Source organism: Corythoichthys intestinalis, chromosome 10 (assembly GCF_030265065.1).
Source record: "Corythoichthys intestinalis isolate RoL2023-P3 chromosome 10, ASM3026506v1, whole genome shotgun sequence".
NCBI classification, from domain to species: Eukaryota; Metazoa; Chordata; class Actinopteri; order Syngnathiformes; family Syngnathidae; genus Corythoichthys; species Corythoichthys intestinalis.
This window is the reverse complement of record NC_080404.1, coordinates 49,247,700-49,270,970: the sequence shown is the minus strand read 5'-3', so window position 1 is coordinate 49,270,970 and position 23,271 is coordinate 49,247,700. Positions and strand designations below refer to the sequence as shown.

Sequence of the window (23,271 nt, the reverse complement as noted above, 5' to 3'; positions counted from 1 at the left end):
TATATTAGGCTACCCTGATTTTGAGAAACCATTTGTGCTGCACTGTGATGCATCTCAAGAGGGTTTGGGGGCAGTACTCTATCAAAGACAGCAAGGAAAATTAGTAGTTATTGGGTACGGCTCTAGAACATTGACGGCACCAGAAAAGAACTACCATTTGCATTCTGGCAAATTGGAGTTTTTAGCATTAAAGTGGGCGATTTGTGAGAGGTTTAGAGAGTATCTTTATTACGCACCATCATTTGTCGTCTACACCGATAATAATCCGCTAACCTATGTCCTGTCTTCTGCTAAACTCAATGCCACAATGCACAGGTGGGTGGCTGAACTGGCCGATTTTGAATTCACAATTAAATATCGTCCCGGAAGATCAAATGGCGATGCTGATGGGCTGTCTCGAATGCCTCTTGATATGGACCAGTACATCCTTTCATGTTCCAGAGGGGTTGAGCCGGATGTGATAGGTACGATAACCCAAGCTGTACATGTAGAGTCTGTCAAGCACGAACCTTGGATGTGTCCGGTCACGATCTCGACGGCCTGCTCAGTGAATGATTGCATCATGTCGCCTATTGCCACTATTTCAGAGCAAGATGTGAGAAAAGCTCAAGAAGAAGATCCAGTCTTTGGAAAAGTGAAAAAGTTCCTTCTAACAAAGCACTGGCCTCAGAGCCACGGAAGAGGACATCATGATGACATCACAGTACTGAGAAAGGAAAGGAAAAGACTGTATCTTGACAAGAATGGACTCATCTATAGGAAACTGGAAAACATACAGTATACAGTATATGTACTTCCTGCTTTCTGCTTTTAAATGTCGCGCCATAAGATCCTGTTGCCCTATTGGTAAGAATCTTTCCCATCATGTTTCAGTAATGCGATTCTGCTCTCCTATTGGCTTATTGTTAATGGTGTTTCAATTTGGGTGTCGCAGTATGATGACGTGCACAGGCGTGACGGTGATGTTTTTATAGTGGGTTGACTTCTTCACCAAAAGAACACAAGTCTCCTCGCGTTTTTGTCTCACGAAGACTGAAATAGTTGATAGGCACCATTGATCTTGTGAAAGAGGACATTGCCTCACTTGAAAGGTAAGATTTATTTTTCCTTTGCATTATGTTCTATTATCCACTTCTTTACAGGTATTAACGGTTAGATTAGGTCAGGGGTCAACAACCCGCAGGTCTAGAGCCACATGCAGCTCTTTAGCGCTGCCCTAGCGGCTCCCTGGGGCTTTTTCAAAAATGTTTGAAAATGGAAATTTTTTGTATCAATATACAGTGATCCCTCGTTTTTCACAGTAAATGGGGACCAGAACCCGCCACGATAAGTGAAAATAAAATAAAAGATTTTTTTGTGTTCAATGTATTATTCAGATTTAGCATTGGAAAGAGATACATATAAGACATGTTTTTTTCACTTTTTTCCCAAAGTATAATGCGTGTATATATATATATATATATATATATATATATATATATATATATATATATATATATATATTAGGGCTGTCAAACGATTAAAATTTTTAATCGAGTTAATTACAGCTAAAAAATTAATTAATCGTAATTAATCGCAATTAATCGCAATTCAAACCATCTATAAAATATGCCATATTTTTCTGTAAATGATATATATTCTGTAAAATAAATTGTTGGAATGGAAAGATAAGACACAAGATGGATATATACATTCAACATACGGTACATAAATGGTAAATGGTGTTATACTTATATAGCACTTTTCCACCTTTCAAGGCGCTCAAAGCGCTTTACACTGTATTGCCATCTGGACTGTATTTGTTTATTATAACAATAAATCAACAAGATGGCATTAACATTATTAACATTCTGTTAAAGCGATCCATGGATAGAAAGACTTGTAGTTCTTAAAAGATAAATGTTAGTACAAGTTATATATATATATATATATATATATATATATATATATATATATATATATAAACCCCTCTTAATGTTTTCGTTTTAATAAAATTTTCAATCAAAAAACAAACTAGTAGCCCGCCATTGTTGATCTCAATAATTACTTATACAATGCTCATGGGTGCTGAAGCCTATAAAATCAGTCGCACCAAGCGCCAGCAGAGGGCAGCAAAACTCCATAAAACACAATTAACAAGTGGGCATTTCACTTTATTGTCATTTAAATCTGCTCTTTTCTGAGCGGGACATGTGCGTTAATTGCGTCAAATATTTTAACGTGATTAATTTGAAAAAATAATTACCGCCTGTTAACGCGATAATTTTGACAACCCTAATATATATATATATATATATATATATATATATATATATATATTTTTTTTTTTAATTAAATAAATGTTTTTTAACACTTCAAATGTAATCATTATGATAAGTTTTAAACATGTTACTGTCCCACCGATTTAATTTTTAAACAAGAATAAAGTGCTGTAGCAGAAAAATTCTTCGATTTATTAAAGGCTTCATTGAGTGAGTCCAATCAAACTGCCCACTTACACACAATGAGTTGCCACAGCAACTGTTTAACAAGTTTAACGATGATTGACGCATGCAGTACGCGGCTCTGACAAGATCAAACCCAAACAGCGAGAGACTACTGAGAGGAAGGCGGCTGCAGTTGTTATGCAGCTAACACGACAATATGGCTAGGTTCATACTTCAGATCTTAATGCACAAATCCGATTTTTTGCCATATCTGTTTTTTTTTGGCGTGCCGGTTCAGACTGCCTTTGTCCATTGAGACTGTTCAAGTATAACGCATGTGCACTAATTCGCAGTCCGACATGCGCTCAGCAAAGAGACCCGCATGCACAGAAGCATCAAAACAAATTGCACATGCTAACTGTTTGTCATTTCAGAGTGATCATATTTTGATTTCCAAAAAGAAGACACAAATAACAGACATTAATAATCCCCGTTTAGTCTTATATTCAAAGTTTCTATGGACTGATAGAACACATACACACACACGCATGAGCCTTGACGTGTGTGCGTGAAATGACGTGGGTGCGTCAGTTTGCCCCGACTGGACCATGTGTGCAATAATGAAATACTGCTCATTCGGTGCACAAAATGAAAATCGAAAATTGTAAGGCTTATTCTTTCCTTCGTTTTATTATTTTTTTAATGACTGTGGTCAAGCCCGCTTCATGCTTAAAAGCAGAGTTCTAGCTAGGCGCTAATGCCTACATGGCTGCCTTCCTCCCCGCCTCTTGCTTTTTGCTGACGTAATTGCTGCACGAATTCCGATTTGGCAGTTTGACAGTTCAGACCGCCAGTCACGTTCTGAAAAAATGTGACCCAGATCGGATTGATCGGATTTGAAATGGTCCACTTCTATTCGACGTGCACCGTTCAGACCGTCAAGTTAATGCCTGACTCAAGTCGGAAAAACACGAAAAAATCGGATTCGTGCATTAAGACCTGTAGTATGAACCTAACCTATGTGTATGAGGAGAGCTATTTACATGCCCATCCATGATCAAAGGTAAGTAGTCCTTTATTTCAAGAAAGTTTGTAGTGTTTACTTTGTAATCGCTGTATTCGCGGCTATTTTTAACAACAAGTTGCAATTTCTGATCGGTCGGAAAATTTGACAGAACACCAGGCACATGAAGTGGGCAATAAGCCGAGTATAGTGCTCTCCCAGCGGGGAATGTGCGACAAGCCGCCGGTCGTCGGCCGAGGGGACAAGGAGCATGTCAGCCACAAAATGCAAGCCACCTACATATTAAAATGATCCCAGTATTTGACATAATACAAAACACGATGTTTACACACTTCCTAGTAATTCCCATGGCCCCACAGTAGTAGGGCTTGTTTTGGCAAATATCCACCGGTGAATGGGAACCTTTTGAAACCCCAAAAACGCCTCTCCCTCGTACAGCAAGATTTTTCTGCGTGATGCGAAAAGTAAACGTATTTATCCGCAAAATCAGCTGAATCCTTAGTCCTTCTCATACAACAGTACGGCTGTATAGTGAAAAGGACTCCTTCCTCCGTACACGTCACAGCGCCCTCTTCCTCAATAAATATATTGATCGCTTCTTCACACATCCAAGTAGTCCATTTCATTCAGGAGCATAAAATACCGCGTGCATTATGAAATAAACATGCTTTTTCGTGTCACAGGCACTTTAAAATGGTGTTTGTGGGATGGATGGCGAGAAGAGGTGGGTGTGCTGAGGACACACCCCTGTGGTGTTCTAGTGTTCAGGATGAGTTAAATAACTGCCTTGACCGTGTGCACCCTGGTGACATTTACACAAAAGTGGTTTAACACTGAGTCATGCACACAAATTGAGTCACACCTGAGTGACTGCAGGAGGGCAGAGCAAGTGAAGTTGATGAGGAAGAACCCCTTGGTCTTGTTCTGATCTCCCAGAGGATAAATGTTGGTTTGGACCTATTTCCAGTACCGCATGCACACATAAGCCAATATAGTGTGCTTTTTCAATACACCTACAAGGGCTGTGCTCTGTTAAATGGATTGTGATTCCAGGGATTCAGACTCTCTCCCTCTCTCTGACTTTTTCACACTTCATGCACACTGGAAGACAGAATCTCTTTCAAGGACTTACCCAAAATGCACTGCAGCGAACTGGCGGCAGCCAATTTCCAAATATAATTGAATAAGATGAGATCGAACATGGCCACGGAGCACTGTGTTGTGTATGTGGTTTTGGTCTGATGGAGAAGGTTATTTTGAATTATTGCCTTTGCTGGACAAACAGAACACTGATGATCTAATTGTGTTATAAAGTCAAACTCATCTGTAAGTAGGGATACAGGATTTTCATGGATGCCACACTCTGTCATGGTTATATGACACACTCTACCACAATTCTCAGATGAACCCACTTCCAAAGAATTAGACTGGAGACCATTACTTCCTCTAACACCAAACCGCAGTAAAGCTGCCAAAGGAAAGTCTTCTTTTGCAACATTTTAGCCCTGCAGCTCTAAGCAAGCCCGATATTTTTAGTTGCTTCGACTGATTATACCTTTAAAAAAAAATGTATTAGCACACTTCCCCCTGTTCTTCTGTCTCTTTTGGAATCCTGTCCTGTTTGCCTGCAACACCATATCTGTGCTGCATCTCCTTGGCCATCTGTCTGGCTTTTTTTTTTTTTCTCGGCGGCGTGTACTATCTCTGCTGTGTTTATCAAGCTCTCCCATAAACATCTCTTTCAGTGTCTCAGCATCCTTCACCACTTTATCACAGGAAAAGTAACAAAACTAAGATTTATTAGCTGCCCTCTTGAATTACAACCAATTGTCTTGAAATGTCAAAAACTGCAATTTGGCAAAGCAGCTCTTAACGCCACCGCTTTACCCTTGGGTATCCCCAGCATGGTTTTGTGCACTGTTTTTCAGTTGGGGTTCATGAACAATGATACCTCCTAGAACAGTGTTTTTACTACCTTGCTTCCCCACACCACATTGCTTCCCACGATATTTCTAATCGTAGGGAGAGGAATTGTAACGCTTTAGCCATTTAAAAGACGGCTCCAAATGCTGCCAAAATTCACTCTACTCATTTTACGCTGCCTTTTAGCTCTCTATATAGGAAAAACGGCGCCATTAAGATTGAGCGCAACAATGTGTGAGTGGGTCGTGCAGCGCATTCATTAATTGCGTTAAATATTTTAACATGATACATTTTTTAAAAAATTAATCGGGATAAATTTGATAACCCTACCTTAAGCCTAAACTAAAGACTCTGGAGAAGTGTAACATATTAGGTCTGTAACGTTAAATACAATTAGAAAATGATTTAATTAAAAATATACAGTATATATATTAAAAAAAAAAAGGCATGTCCGATATTTCTTTGCCGATTCCGATACTTTGAAAATGACGTGATCGGACCCGATCGATCGGCATCGACATCTCTAGTTACATTACGTCAGAAACTCGTTCGGTACGCCTCTGTTCCGAACCAAGCACAACGTACCAAAATGGTTCAATACAAATACATGTACTATTACACCCTTATCCAATATCGCTTTTTTTGTTGTTGTTGTTATAATTTATAACATTATTAGGGTGACCCCTGTCCGGTATTTCGAAGGATACTCAGCCATGTTAACAGCACGCTGACGTTGTTGGGCGGAGTTGCCATAGAAAGGAAGGAGTAGGTGCGAGTTCTCAGGCGTGTGCGGGCAAGCGAGTTATTGCAAGTGTCGCATTCAAGAACTGCTTGGATTTTTAGCTATCAGCCACTTTGCTGTCCAAGACAATGTGTTGGAATAAAACGCAGGGGGAGGATTGATGGTCATCACACATGTATAAAATGGAAATGATTTTTTCGTGTATATCGACACTTAACGAGTCTAATCAAATGATGTAAAGTAGAAGTCCTGGGGTCTACATTGTCTTGGACACTAAAAGTGGTGTCGACAGGTTTATGAGCTATTAATTGCTTAACCGTCTTCCGTTTTTGCTTGATCGTCACATTCCTGTCAAAACTGTATAGGCCAAAAATTCACGATTTTACTTCGCTTCACTTCACCAGCCAAGAAGCCATCACACTGGCCACACACACACACCTCCTCATATTCAGATCAAATGCCTCGTAGGTCGTTTGTCCTTACGCTACGATGAGCCGTTGTACTCACTTGTTCTGATGTTTGGAGCCCTGGAGGTGTGCATGGTACTGCTCGATGGAGTTGAGGACCACGCTGCAGACGCTGCAGGAGTAAGTACTTCGCAGCCCTGGAGAGACATTAAAAACACAAGCTGCACTTACTTTCCAGGGCTCTTGGAGAGATGTATGGCCTCGTTTAAAGCCCTTAAGAAGTTGATATCTGCTTCCTCATCATGATTATAAAGAGAAGCTAAAGGAAAAATAATTCAGTAACATTTTGAACTTTGAATTTGTATTTAAAAATGTGTAAATAACAACAATTTTCAAACATGAGTAAAATGAATGATAACTGCCCGTTTTTTGCTTTTAACCAAGAGTCTAGACTGTTTTACGTTCATATCTACACAAATTTCGCAATTCACGCATTTTTTTGCAAACATTTTCGACTTAAAAATCTGTTTGTGACGGCCGCCATGTTGGATTAATACTGTAACTTTGGCTTGAAATATTTACGTAAAATGAATGATAACTGCCCGTTTTTTGCTTTTAACCAAGAATCTAGACTGTTTTACGTTCATAGCAATAGAAATTCCGCGATTTAAGCATTTTCTGCAAGAACTTTCAACTTGAAAAGCTCTTTCTTCTGTGACGGCTGCCATGTTGGATTAACACCTGTAATTTTGGCTTAAAATATTTACGTAAAATGAATGATAATTGCCCGTTTTTTTGCTTTTAACCGAGATTCTAGACTGTTTTACGTTCATATCTACAGAAATTCCGCAATTTATGCATTTTTTTGCAAAAATTTTCAACTTAAAAAGCTCTTTGTTTGTGACGGCCGCCATGTGCAAAACATTTCAACTTAAAAAGCTTTTTGTTCCATGGCGGCCCATGTTGGATTAATACCGTAACTTTGACTTGAAATATTTATGTAAAATGAATGACAACTGCCCGTTTTTTGCTTTTAACCAAGAATATTGTACTTTGAGACATTCAAACTACAAGGTATCAAGTCGAAATGATGCCAAATATGGACCTATTTACCGCTCTGGAGGTAAGGCAAATTTCCCTGACTAGGTTGCATCTGGAGGAAGATATCATTCTTTTAATCATCAGTGGAAAACTGGTTACGTTTTTAGATCACAGCTTGTTAAGTGTGGGTGTATGTGTGTTTTCTCAAGCTGCTGGACCTCAACAAGATTAAGGGGAGGAGGACATTGCAGTCAGCTGCATGTCAGATGGTGTATTATTCTGTTGTGTTTGTGCATGCGTATTGTGTCGGTGAATGTGTGCTCGAGAGTGCACAGCTAAGACCCAGATGTCAGCGAACTGGAGGGCTTGCAGGTGGTTCCAGATGAACGCGCCCCCTAAAATGGATGAGGATGAAGATAGCAACAGAGAGCAGGGATGGAAGGGAAAAGTTAACTGAGCGAGTGGCATGGGCAAATTTCCATCAGGAAGTGAAATGAATAGAGGGGACGAGAGAAGACTGTATATGGATGTCTGATCGAGTTAAGAAAAAAATAATATAATTGTAGTTCTAATTTATAAAGTTGTGGAACTGAGCAGCGAGATATAAATCACTACTACCTTTTGATCATAAGTGACAAGCATATTGTACGGCTAGAGCAAAGACAACGCAAGCGCTCATTGTTTTGATATGTGGAGACATCATGAGACATTCTTACAGGCAGCACGTACGACAACAATTTGTCCAACACTGACAGCATACTTATTGCATAATTACAGACTTTCACCCATCAAATTTTTAACCAATCCAAATGCAAAATACTAAAACAGGTATTTTATGAATAAATGTATTTTTCCTGAGACTTGAAAATATGATGAAAATACCTAAAATGACATTTTCTCTTGTCCCACCTCAGCTAGTGACTAAAAATGTTACACATGTTACCCTGTTACTATAAAAGGGTTTAAAAAATATTTATTGTATTTGAACTGCATATTATCCTTTGATAACTGCATATTGTACCCCTTACTTAACACGTTACTGACTGTAATCTGATTGCTCGTTCCTGAAAGAACGTAATCTAAAACGTTCTTTTTTCCAAACCAGTAATCTCATTATAGTTAGTTTCCTTAGTGTCTGTGCGTTACTATTTTGTTATTGCCTCATAATGTACTGTATGTAGAATGAAAAATATTGTAGTTGTATGAAGAGCATTTTGGATATAAAATGTTTGTTTCCATGGTAACTGCTCATAGTTACTTCCTGTTATGGTCTCGAGTCACACGCAAGTGTTTTGGGACTGAGAAACATTCGAGCAGAGTGCAGCCACTTGTTGAGATGTGCGAGGGAATGTTGATCTGTGTGCGTCCATGAATGAGCGTGAGCACTTTTCCTTCACTCTGGAGGGTTCCAGCGATAGGTTCGCACCACTAGATACGCGGCCACTTCGTAGCGAGGTAGTCGTCACTCCCGCTTGTCCTCGCGAAGTCCGCAAGAATTGTTTACATCATATTCGTGTTGCACATTTATGCAATTGAGATGACCTGTTCGTTTAGCATTTTTAGGATGTGTTGTAACTCCGACTGAGTGTAAAATGCGTGGTTGCCAAATTGACCGCTTGTGTGTACGGCGTACTTCCGGGTTGTGCGTGCGCATTCGCGCCCACATTTTTGTTTATTGCACTGTGCAATTCGTTTGTGTGTTGTTAATTATTGTGCAGTCAATTTACATTGTTTTACATTGGCACTGATATGTTGTTAACCCGAACCCGAAATTCAGAATTTTCGACATTAGGCTTAATCTTCAAGTTAGCGGGGGTTTAATTAGTCGGTGGAGTTGCAATAAACGTTGACTCAAATGAGTTCAAGAAACTAAGTTCTGTGCTGTATGAAGAGTGGAAAAAGCAGAATTTAACACGGACAAAATCATTCGACCAATCAGAGTGAAGTATTACCGAAACAAAATGGTGACGTCATGTTTCCATAATGGTCGGCAACGGATCGCCGCATACCTTTTCTTCAACACAACATGGCCGTGTAAATTAAAAAAAAAAAAAGTCTTTATATATACTATATATACATATATACTGTATATATTTATATATATTTCTTTCCTCATCCCTGTACCCATGTATAATGCGCACCCACGATTTTAAAAGTTGATTTTGAGGAAAAAAGGTGTGCGTTATATCTGGGAAATTACGGTAACCGATAAATTACTTTTAAAGTACAATAACTTAGGCTAGGTTCATACTGCAGGTCTTAATGCACGAATCCGATTTTTTCGTGTTTTTCCGACTCAAGTGAGGCATTAACTTGACAGTCTGAACGGGACAAGTCGCATAGAAGTGGACCGTTTCAAATCCGATCTGGGTCACTTTCGTATGTGGTTTAAATCCGATCTGGGCCATATATTTCCAGAATGATGCGGCAGTCTGAATTGTCAAGTCTCCCAAATCGGAATTCATGCAGCAATTACATCATCAAAGAGCGAGAGAGACAGGGCGCTCTGGTAGCGGTGCAGCTGTGGGTTAGCGCCTAGCTTGCCTTGAACACAGCTTTTGGGGAAGGGTCAGGCTTGAAAACAGTCATAAAAAATAAAAATGGGTTGAGGAAAAGCCTGAGAATGCTCGGTTTTCTCTCTGTTCTATATCAGCAATATTTCAAGATTGCTTACACAGCCACAACTGAACAGCACGGCATACCGATTATTGATGAAAATGGAGCAGAAAATCAGAAAAGTGAAAACATTTTTTTAAAGAATGTTGAGGACAAAATGTGCTCCGAATATGGATTAACCCAACTGAACATTAAGGCATTCATGGCACCATAGTACATTTCCTAAATGGGAAAAAAAAGCCACTTCAAAAATGAATTGCTTTCAAATAATGTTTTGATTAGGGCTGTCAAACGATTAAAAATTTTAATCGAGTTAATCACAGCTTAAAAATTAATTAATCGTAATTAATCGCAATTCAAAACAATCTATAAAATATGCCATATTTTTCTGTAAATTATTGTTGGAATGGAAAAGACACACGACGGACATAAACATTCAACATACTGTACATAAGAACTGTATTTATATATATTTATTATAACAATAAATCCACAAGATGGCATTAACATTATGAACATTCTTTCTGTTAAAGGGATCCACAGATAGAAAGACTTGTAGTTCTAAAAAGAAACATTTGAGTACAAGTTATAGAAATTTTATATTAAAACCCCTCTTAATGTTTTGGTTTTAATAACATTTGTAAAATGTTCAATCAAAAAATAAACTAGTAGCTCGTCATTGTTGATGTCAATAATTACACAATGCTCATGGTTCGGCAACCCATAAAATCAGTCGTACCCAAGCGCCAGCAGAGGGCGATAAAACACCAAAAAACACAAGTAACAAGTGGACATGACCCTGTGCTGTCATTTTAATCTGTTTGAGTAGGGCACGTGCGTTAATTGCGTCAATTATTTTAACGTGATTAATTAAAAAAAATAATTACCGCCCGTTAACGCGATAATTTTGACAGCCCTAGTTTTGATGCTTATCTCATCTTAAATTAACATTTCTGACAAAGAAGCTTTTTTTCCCTTTTTTTTAAAGATTAAAACGACTCATTTATTGCTTAAAATACGTCTGAAAAGTTTATTATTTTTCTTACTTCCAAGAAATCTAAGTGCGTAAAATTTACTTTGGATAATTTTACTTATTTTTCATAGATTTAGGCCAGAGGTGTCCAAACTTTTTGCAAAGGGGGCCAGATTTGGTGTGGTAAAAATCTGGGGGGCCAACCTTGGCTGATGTGCTTAACGTAGAACAATATATTTAAGCAAAATTTAGCGAGCCATTCAGTGTGTCACATTTGCTTTATTATTTTTTTAAAATGAATAATTTCACCAATCTCACACCTATGCTTTGCGGGGTTCTCTTTCGACTCTCGGGCTCTTGCGAAATACTACTGCTGTGAAATTAAACTAGCTTCAAGTTAGCCTGGCTCTGCCAGACTATTCTCCCTGTATTTTTCAAACACTGATAGTATAGTCTGGAAACCATCCCATTAACGGCCTTTTCGAGCAGGTACAAAATCAATCGACAAATCAGATTCGTTTATTTGCGTGACGTGTTCTTCACGAGCAACGTCACTCTTGCGCGTCGAAAGTCGTCTCTTCAGCAGCACAGATGGTGAACGGCAGAGCCGAGAATATGTTCTAATCCACGGTAAAATCAGTTTTAAATGACCAAAAACACATCGACACGAGTCATTGACAACAGTCTGTTTCGCGCTAGCGATGTCGAATAAACTCCGCTCTCTTCGTATGTTTACTTCCGCGCGCAAGTCCATCGTCCTGCGGTCGCCATTTTACTAACGTCACGTCTGCCCGTCGCTGATTGGTCCACTCCGCTGTCTGTTTGCTGTGGCTTGCTCCGCCCTGGAAATTGTTTCCGTGGGAATGGTGGCCAGACTCAATAGCTGGAACAGCGTTGAGTCTGGTGTACCAGGCTAGCTTCAAGTTGCTTCAATTTCTCACTGCGTATCTTCCCTGTAATCTTGCCCTACATGTCAGCGTGTCTTGTTTGGTAATATCGCCTCACATTGAAATCTTTTAAAACAACGATTGTCTCTTTGTAAATGAGGCAAGACACAGTTGTTGCATATTTTAGTGAAGAAATAGTCCAATTTCCACCTATCCTAGAAGCGTCGGCCGTCACAGTCAACTTTTTTTGTTGTTGATTGTCGCCATTTTAGAAAATTGGAAGTAGAGGGTCACACATAGTAATGTTGCTTAGCCCTTAAAAACCTGCAACATGAAGCAATTATCAGAGAATCCCCAAATTTGAAAAATAAGGTCCTAATGAAACCTTTTTTTCAAATTTGTGAAAAGAAAAGTCAAATTGAATATGTGTAATAACCGCTCTAATATCTATAACCCATGCTAAATCATGTTTTTTTCTCATGGAACCTGCAGATGCATGTGTCGACTTGCATCCATCATTTTTTTTTTTTCAAAAAGATATGTCAAACTAAATTAGTCTGAAAATCATAAAATTTTAGGTGTATCAAATCTGATACATTTTGCAATAAAGGATTATAGTGCTGCTGCCTTTTAGTGGGTAAATGAGGAGCAGCATTTCGTGTGTAAGCTACTTCATTTGCTGGTTGCAGTGCTGCTGACCAATTTATAAAGTCTGTGTGCGGGCCAGATGTTATTGATTTTGTGACAGAGGCTGGGGGCAGGATGAAATTTGACCACGGGCCGCATTTGGCCCCCGGGCCGGACTTTGGACATGTCTGATTTACACTAAAAACATGGGAATTAGTTTTAAGAAAGTGTGTTTTTGCAGTGCACACACTGACAAGCCTCTCAATTTTTGTAATTAAACCCCTCTTATTCTAGAAGATTGTTAAATAGGAATTACACAAAATGCTCTTCTGTTTCATAACATTTATCAATGACGTAGTGTTTCGAGACTAGGTGATAAAACTCTTAGCCTGATTGACAGATTGGCCCTAATCTCCAAAATAGTAATAAAAAAACTACATACTGTACATGGTCCTTGTTTATACACAATGACACCATTTCGATTAGTCAAGCAGTTTTGATTTATGAGACCACGCTGTTTACTAATCTATGTAAATGAGGTGCAAGACACAGTAGCTGCATGTACGGAAGGGGGGTGAATTTATGCTGGCGCGAGCTGTGTTTTCTGAGAATGTTTTAAGCCATGTTAATTACATTAAACAATACGCGACTGACAGAAAAGAGGGCGAGGGGGTTGGCATGAAGCCTCCTGGCAGTTCTGACAATGCTGGTATGGGGATTTCTCGATGCTTCACCAAAAGTAATGAGCTAGTGCACAGAAAATGGAGAGCATTGTGCTGTTTTTCAAGAAATATCGTTGCTCTAGTGTCTGGTACGCTTTAACTCAGCTAGACGAACCTTAATGGGCCATTCAGTGCATGTTGCAAATTGGCCATTCTGTCAAGATGCTCTGCCAAGCTCTGTGCCTTGTTTCTTTTATAAATTATTTTTAGGAAGTGCTCAGTGCTAACAATCATTGAATCTGCTGTTGCTGTCACGTTACTTCTGTTAATAGAAGGACAGACTCCAGAGGAGAATGAGGAAATGAGCCCTCAGAATGCTGTTTAACCACCACCTGTGAATAGCAATGTGGATCATTTTCAAGGTACTTTACACCTTCCGGTGGGACATCTCAATGACAAGTAGGCCTATTCATCTTTTAATTTCTGCTCACCACGGAGGCAGGATAATAGGATATAGAGCTTCAAGCAGCATGGACAATTTACTATGTCCATTGTCTTGCTTAATTAAATTCGCAAATGTAAATTGACACTGTTAGGGGTGGGCATATAATAACAATGGTACCTTGACATGTGATGTGGTTTGTTCTGTAACCATCTTTGTAATTCAAAACAGATCATTCATAGAGGTGGTTAAGTCAGCGACACAGGCTCTCCGCAGGGGGAAGAGGGTGCAGCGCTCCCTCAAAGAAATGTCTTGCCCCCTCAAATCAAAACTTTCGCGAGTTCATAAAGCACATTTTTAATATACTCACAAAATTACCGTATTGGCCCGAATATAAGACTGCCCTGATTATAAGACGACCACCTCTTTTTCAAGACTCAAGTTTGAAAAGACTTTTTGAACACCAAATTAATATACAGAAAAGAATTACAGTACATCTGAAACAAATGATTATAACAATATATTTGAGAGAAAAAGCATGTTATTTTGCCTCATTCAAATCTTAATATTTGAACATTTAAATATGTAAACTAAAGTGTAATCACATTCGTAAATCAAATGTAAATAAACCAATCTACTGTGATAAAACAACAAAATTGCAATAACTGCATTAACCATCAAAGTGAAGTCTAACTGTAACTAGTCTTGAAATAAATCTGAATAAGGAAAAACATTGCAATAAAATAACGCAAACTGGTTAAACTTACACCAAATTAATATACAGAAAAGAATTACAGTACATCTGAAACAAATGATTATAACAATATATTTGAGAGAAAAAGCATGTTATTTTGCCTCATTCAAATCTTAATATTTGAACATTTAAATATGTAAACTAAAGTGTAATCACATTCGTAAATCAAATGTAAATAAACCAATCTACTGTGATAAAACAACAAAATTGCAATAACTGCATTAACCATCAAAGTGAAGTCTAACTGTAACTAGTCTTGAAACAAATCTGAATAAGGAAAAACATTGCAATAAAATAACGCAAACTGGTTAAACTTGAGAGTAGCTGAGATCTTTCATGACCAGAGGTTGAGCTAGACATTTTCGTTGTCTGTCATTTTGACTGACAGGGTCATAAAAATCCGGTCATAGTCTATTTTTACCCGTCATTTAAATTTTTAAAATGATAATGATGACATATTCAATAGTATTTAGTTTTCATTCATTTTTAATTAATATTGTAACGCTTGCTTGGCGGCGAAAAATTAGACACGGAAGTCATGGTATTTTTCTCCCTTTTTACTCTGCTTACCGCCAACAACTCCGCCCCCAAAGAAAAGGAGGCAACGATATAGACCCCAATCACCAACGTCACACAATGATCTTAATTGTGGTTGTCAGCCCAAAATCTTCAAAATATAAATTAAATGCATCTTACCAGATATAAAAAGACTACTACATAGTCTGTGGTGATCGTTTGGTGCCCAGATTTCTTGTCGAATTACAGCAGTCCATCTCGCTCTCATCTTCGGGTCTCTCAGAATACGGTAGAACTTCAAGTCTCTCCGTCTATCTTCTCTGTTATCTTCTCTCAACAAACCGCCACACACGCCTTCACCATTTTGATTATTAATATTAACGAGCAGAAAAACACGCCGTAATAGGAGGCATGTACGTAGCGGTAATGTGTAAACATGACGAGCTGACACACAATATGGCGGCTCCGGTCAGGGGGGCGGAGTTGTGACGTCATGTGATTGGGGTCTATACACAGGCGGCAATCTTGTCCATCAATTGGATGACGCGCTGGCACACTGGGTGCACCAATAAGAACCTCGCGTTGATGTGTCAATCACGGTGCCGCCGCCAGACCCCGGTGACGCTACAATATTCTGACAGAATAGCCAACGACGTCATGCATTAAGAGAGACAATAGCTAATTAATATGCTAACTCGCCACCCTGTGGTCTGGGGTGTGAATTGCAACCTGTCAAAATGACGGACAGACTTCAGTTTTTTCCGTCACCGTTTTAAAAAACCGGTCAACGACGGAAAATTTCCAGTAAACACGACCCCTGGTCATGACAGAACATCGCTTCAATGATATCTGGCACCATCTAGTGTCGTGAATGGGTATAACGTCGACTGAATATTTGATGACCCCCACTTTTTCGGTCTTATTTCAATGCAAAAAACACCGTCTTATATTCGGGCCAATACGGTAAATACATTACAAGTTGCAGATTAATCTGTAGTAGTGGGAAAACAATTAGCCGAAAAGACATGAAGACGAATAGTATCAGTTCTCTCTCATCTCTCTTTCCCTCCGCTGTGTGTGTATTGATCACAGGTTGGTCAGCACGCGCGCACAGTAAAGCGCGCACAGCCCCCAGTAAACATCCAATCGCTTTTAGTATTTAAGTGGAGTGGAGTAAAGGGAGATTTTTGAACTTTTTGGTTGCTAACAAAAAAAAAAAAAAGCTCCCCCAAAAAAGAAAAGATAAAATGGTGTGTTCTATATCTGTTGTTTAATAAATTAGTGAAATTAGTATTTATTATTATTATTCATAAGACTTCCTTTCAGGTTACATCTACACAAGGACACATAATGGCCTTAAACGCGTAATTAGTTAGACTATACGGCATCTTGTACGGATTAGTTGCTACACTGGTAACGTAGGTGGGTAATATTTCCCACCGCTTAATATAGACTGCTGTGAACAATCGGATACTAAGCAAGTGACGTCATGGAGCGTGCCGCCGCCATTTAACAGTGCAGGACGCTGGCATTGTAAACAATGGAGAAGGACGATCAAGATGTGGCATTCCTGTTCCTCTTTTCCACAGTCATTGTTTACAGTTTATCATCAAGAGTGTTTAACAAGTGTCATGAACCTAAGTCTTCGCGAGTCATTTCTGGCTCTTTTGATGAGTGCATCTGCCTCTCCGCCCACCCATAATTTTAAATCAGGTACTGGCTGGCTCACTTGACAATGCATTCACACAGTTTTCTTGAATCTTCAAACGTACGTTGCAATAATAGGCTTCAATTAAGTGCCTATTGATGGTCCTCCCTTCGCGGATTACACGGAGATGAGCGTTTTATTACAGAGCTTGTCTCCCGCATTAAGTCGCCGATCAACCAGCTGCAGGGCTGGCTCCTCCCAACTCAATGCAGACCGAACTGGAGTATATAAAAATGCGTATAGGAAGATCAAACCACAAAAAGTGAATTGTGTGGTACCCCCAGTCACAGAGGCGCGCGATCAGTTTTTATCATGACATTTCCACCTGTCAAAACTGTCGCCACTTGCAGGATCGCTACTGTTATGCACAAGCACTCCTGGTTGCGGCTTCCAGGAAATATATGCAGTGCCACACCATGTTTCCATTTGTTAAAAAATCTGGATGAAGGACATTTTATTTGTTTTATTGTTCAGTCAAATCGATCAAAAGATCAGATTCGTGCATTAAGACCTTTGGTATGAACCTATCCTAAGATGAACTTCATAGGCGCTTAAAACATTAAGATAGTAAAGCTAAGATGAAAACATTGGTAACACTTTACAATAAGGGTCCCTTAATTAACATTAGTTAATGCATTTTTAGACAATAACTCTTGTTTAAGTAACATGACAATAATTCATTTAATCCCTTATATAACATTTATTAATATATTAATTAACATGAGTTAATGCATTTTAAGAAAATAAGTAATGTTTTGGTAACATTACAATAATTCATATAATCCCTTATTTAACATTTAGTAATATATTAATTGAATTAGTTAATGCATTAGTAAATTCATAACTAAACAGTAACTAAGTTTGGTAAAATTAAAAAAGGCCTATATAGGGTTAGGGTTTAGAGTTAGGGTTTGTTAACTTAAGCATTTATAATTTTTTAGTTAAGGGACACATGTGCTACTCTTTACAATAAGGGTCCAAAAACATTTAGCAATGGTTAATTAAGGTTAAGTAATACTTATAAGGTACATTCACGTAAAATAATACCATACCTAAGGTTAGGTTATAATATATATATTACACTACTTGACAGTAATTCACTATACATTAGTGCATTAATAAATAGTTATTAATGTATACTGGTATTAGTGAGTGATTATGTTATTTTAAAATGAGAAACATTGCTCTTTGAGTCCTTGAGTGCTGCTAACCTAACCTTAACTATGGTATTATTTCACGTGAACGTACCTCATAAGTATTACTTAACCTTAATTAACCATTACTGAATGTTTTTTGGACCCTTATTGCCCAAATGACCTGATATGACTAGGCCACGCCCCCAACTGTCCCCAAATGGCCGGATATGATTAGGCCACGCCCCAAACGTTCCCAAATGACCTGATGACTAGGCCACGCCCCCCAAATGTTCCCAAATGACCTGATAAAATGTCCACAAACCAGCCTGGGCGGGGCTAAGGCCTGTGTCTCTACGCAGGAAAGACCCAGGTGTAATTTCTCCAGAAATTGCAGTTTCAAGTTGTAAAGTGTAGCACATGTGTCCCTGAACTAAGAAATTATAAATGCTTAAGTACCACCCCCCCTCCCCCCTTTAACCTTTATTAACCATTGCTGAATGCTTTTTGGACCCTTATTGTAAAGTGTAGCACATGTGTTCCTTAACTAAGAAATTATAAATGCTTAAGTTAACAAACCCTAACCCTATATGTATTTTTAATTTTTCGAACCATTAGTTACTGTGTGGTTATGCATTAACTAATGCATTAACTAATGTTTTAACTCATGTTAATTAATATATTAATAAATGTTCGATAAGCAATTATATTAATTATTGTAATGTTACTTAAACATTAGTTATTCTCTAAAAATGCATTAACTAATGTTAATTAAGGGACCCTTATTGTAAAGTGTTACCAAAACATTGTTTTCTGTCAGCAGCGATCTTCAGCAAACATTAGAGTAAAATGATTTTAATGTGTTTACACCTGCTCATACTCCCAAACTGTCACATGAGCATCATTTCCAGGGAGAAAAGTTCAACAGTGTCTCCTGACTCAGACGTCGTCATCAATTACACACCATTTTCTCTGCTTTGCTCCTTGGCCCTTTCTCGGGTCCTCGCGCTCTCTGGCGCTCAGGCTTCGGCTGAAGACTCTTATCTCACTGCTCCTAATTCACCGCCCTGTCTCCGGAGAGAACAGACAATGGTCCGACTTTGTCCTGAGGGGTTTTCTAGGCCTGTCGTGATTTATGTAAAGACACATCCGAGTCCGCCAGGCTCCTTCCCAGCCGCCAGCTTCCCCTCGTTGCAACTCTCACATCAAACCCTGTGATCCATCTCCCAAGGTTTTAGTCTAGCACCTAAATAACCTCCATTCTCTCCTTGCTCTTATCAATGGGAACAGAAAAAAGAGAAGCTATGCAAATGCCTGTGTGCCATGAGGCTTTAGAATATGCAAGTACAAGTAAAGGTCAGTATCATCAATAGAAGAACAACAACCGTGTGTAAATAAGTCACCTGCGCCTTACGGGTAACTAATGAGCGTGACAGATGAGACATGACGCGGCTGGGGCCCCTTGTGGTCTACGCACACACTTCTACACAAATTGCATACAGACTATCGGGAGAAAAGCCGTAGGAGGGAATTTTCCATAAACACAATGACAGTTGGCTGAGCACAAAAATCTGCAGATACTGAAAGTTCAGACAATTAGTTCTAACGATGTTGGGAAATTTTAATTAAAAACAATTTTTGGTGCGTCCACAACACACTTTAATAATTTTTTTAGCCCACTCCTACTAACAAAGTGTGCCTTCATACAAAATAATTTAAATATCAGGGCTGTGCATATTTGACGCCTTAAGTCCAGTTCACTTGATTAATTTGAGCACTCCAATCAGTCTTGACAGAACACTGCAAAGAGGTTGTCATGGATCATTTTGTTAACATGTGGTCAGCCAACCTGGACTTAATGTGCAGGTAACTAACAGGGGTGAAAGTGGCTAGAATTTCTTGCTGAAACGTCCTGATATGAAGGTTGTCACAGAGCAAGAATTCTTTTATTATTATTATTTTGTGTGTGTTGGAGGTGTGTGTGGAGGGGTCAAACCTCCTAAAACCACCGAAATGCAAGGAAAACTGCTTTATGCACAGTTACACCTACATACCTGTCAAGTTGTACAGTTTTGGCGTGATTTATACAAGTGAGCACTGATTTTTAAATGTATACACCGTACGTTCAAAACCTGTACGTTTTTGTGCATTACGTTTTTTTTTCTCTGTTCGAATGTTGTCACCATTTCGTCAACAAGACAATGTTCGTTATTATGCGTTACTGCGTTGGTTGAATGATGCGAGAAAAGTCAAAGACACGGAGAGAGACGAGCGGGAGTGGGAAGGCGGGAAGAGTGTTGTGACGCTGTTGCAAATGCGATGGTAGGCTAGGTGGTGCCAATATTTCCTGACTGTAGCTGACAGCCTACAATTTATTTATTATTTATTTAATTTATTTATTTATTTTCCCTTCAGGCATGACAAATCCAAGCAAACATACAGCATTTATATGTGTTTACAATTAATTCAACCCGAAAAGAAAAGGGCTGACGGGAGAAGCCGAAGCTTATTGAAACCCGTCCCCAGTATACCATAAAGGACGCAGAAAATATCAAACATCAAATTTTTGACATTCAGAAGTTTTTTTTTTAAATAATAAATGCGTCCTTCGCCTTCGAGTGTCTTGAGTCTAATCCAATCTACGTCCACTTAATGCTACACTAATTATCACATGCATATAGAACTGCATACGAAATGCGGCGTTAGTAAACAGCTACTATTTTAAAGCAGTAGACTTCTCAGAAAGGCTCTGTTGTAGTGAACCTTCCGAGCGAACCTAAGTACTTTTTATCTAAAATACTCCTAAATCGGCAAAATCCTGACTTGAGTCTATCTTTAAATGATGAAACAGTTTTAAAACTTTCACATGTCGAAAGTAGACAGTAGGGTACTAATGCAAAAATGGGAGCAATTTTAACAACTTTAACAGTTGATTCACAGCATTAAATGACTTCCAAACATAGCAAAGGTTTTGTAAATGAAAAAAAAAAAAAAAAAAAAAAGGTAACACTAGTTACTTTGCCAAGTAACTAATTACTCTTTACATTGAGGTAACTGAGTTACTAACTCAATTACTTTTTGGGAGAAGTAATTTGTAACTAATTAATTACTTTTTTAAAGTAAGATTAACAACACTGGTCATAAAGATGAAGTCTGTAGAATGAAAAGTGACGAAAGCGGAGATTTTATTCTGCCAATTTGTTCCCGAACACAATTTGCCCGCAGTTATAGCTGATCACTTCTCAGAATTAGAAAAAGAAATGTTCCCTGACTCAAAGATTGCATCGTAAGTTAATTCTATCAATTGACCGTTTTAATTTATAATTGGACACACTAACCAACTACCTTCAAGTCAAACTGAATTGCGAGCTGAAGTGCCATGAAGTGCAGCCATCAAAAGACATGATAGAAATTGCCAAAAGTGCTACATACAATTATAACAAAAGTCACTGTTAAATTTTTAGTAATCATGATGTAGCTGAAGATATTGATTGTTATTTGATTGCACCAAGTTATATGTGACAATATTACCAATTTACTCATATTATTTTAAAATTTGAGTTTTATTCTTGTTTTATATTGCACGCTATATAAAACGTTGTAAGATTAATCACCAATTTGTAAGGGCATACGTCACTATTTGTAATATTGCCAACGGCCTCGGGTTGACAGGTATGCACCTATAACGCGCAATAAAACACAACAGGTCTTACCCAGGCTATTGCGTTACATGTGTGTAACAAGGCGAACACGTGAAAATGATTTGCATCTGGAAATTTTTATGGTAAGTGCTCTATTCAAAGTCATAATTGCGTTTTGAATTCACTTTTTGACTGCTAAACAAGTTATTCAACCGAGCGTGAATAGAATGGCCGGTGTATTCAAGTGATCTGCCATGTTGGTAAATTAATTCAAAATTTGTTGCATAACAACATATGGAGGGAGAAAGCATTTATTCTGTGTTGCTTTAAATGTTTCAATGTTTGAATACTATTATTCCAACTGAGCCCCTCCTCCTTGTGTTTGTGTATTTGTGTCACTGCCTTGATTGCACAGACGGGTGAGTCTGGTACCAGGTGCCACTGATCATCGTCAGCAGCCTTGTTAACCAGTCCTTGTCATCACATCATTGCCAGAGCAACAACTCACAGTGACTTTCAGCTAAGAAAGACTCTTGTAATCCTGATACTGAGCTCATTTTTGTTTTTTTCACCCCTAGATCCTCTACTGCTTGCCTGCCAGAACGTCTGGCTGCCCGTTCAACTGTTCTATCACCAGATTCTTTGGACACTATCTGCCACTCCCTCACCACAATGAACTCCTGTTACCACTGCCAGTTTGCCTCTGTCTCTAAGCTTAGGTCCACCGTTACCCTAAAACCTTAACAAATACAATATGTTGTTTACAGTAAAAAAATGGGTTATCTTAACTCATTCACTCCAAGCCATTTTTACCGGAGCAAGGCCCTTCTACTGGATTTTGACTGATTTTGCAAGGCCCACAGAAAATTCTGTTCTATTGCTATATAAACAATGGAACCCACCAAAAGAAAGATTAGACTCTCTTCTTTCAGCAGAAAAAAAGTTCATATTTTTTTCCATTCTTTAGAAATCAGCACTGGAAAATACCTTAGTTTGAGCAATTTTCCAATTTCTGATGAAAAAAACAGAAATAAAGCTTTATATAAAAGCATACATTTCAAACTTGACTTTAACACAGCTATTTTTCGCTTTTGTGACATCCCAAACATCTGAATAATGTTTTCGTTCTACAAAACAACATAAACAACAAGAAAATAGAGCTTTTGATTGCAAAGTAACAAATTATTTACACATAACTAAACTATTGAACTGTTGAACTATTTGCGCACATAACAACAAGGAAGGCTCTCGGTTGCTCCCGGTTGAATGAGGTGGCTCCCAGTAATCTGATGAGTCCAGATCAAGATCGTTCTCACTTTTTTCATCATCTTCATCGTTGGTTTCAACCTCGGGTTCAGGAGTAACGCAACGTTAGCCCCGCAGAACGCATGTGGAACCTGACGCTGTTGTGGTCGTCACCGTCTGTCTCATCAATATAGATTTTTTTAAATCCTTCTTTGACGATGGTATCGTTTTCTTTTCATAACACTCCTCCAGTGTTGTCTGCCTTTTTTTCTCCGATCGTTCTCCACATTTTTCCCATTCTCACGCGTCCTCAGAAGATTCCTCCAACTTCTGTTTCCTGACTATTTTTCTTCACTTCCTTTCTTGGCCTGAGATGAGTTCTTACAAAATGTGCTACTGCCCTCCAGTGGCCAGTTTTATTGCTTTAAAATGAGTTTTGAGCATTGTGCATTGCAGTTTAGGCGCAACAGAACCTTGAGATGCCTCTTGTCAAAAAAAAAACAA

The 23,271-nt window shown here is 38.6% G+C and overlaps 1 protein-coding gene across 3 annotated transcripts in view; it reads right to left on the bottom strand.

Moving 5' to 3' along the window:
* zgc:171482 (zinc finger protein) overlaps nt 1-23,271 on the bottom strand; it is a 218,175-nt gene that overhangs the window by 34,586 nt on the left and 160,318 nt on the right. For all 3 annotated transcript variants that reach the window (XR_009064573.1, XR_009064574.1, XM_057847733.1), the window contains one exon: nt 6,623-6,719. Coding sequence is in view for 1 of the 3 variants with exons in the window: in XM_057847733.1 (XP_057703716.1) it covers nt 6,623-6,719 (97 nt within the window). In the remaining 2 variants the exon portion in view is untranslated. The remainder of the gene's footprint in view (nt 1-6,622; nt 6,720-23,271) is intronic.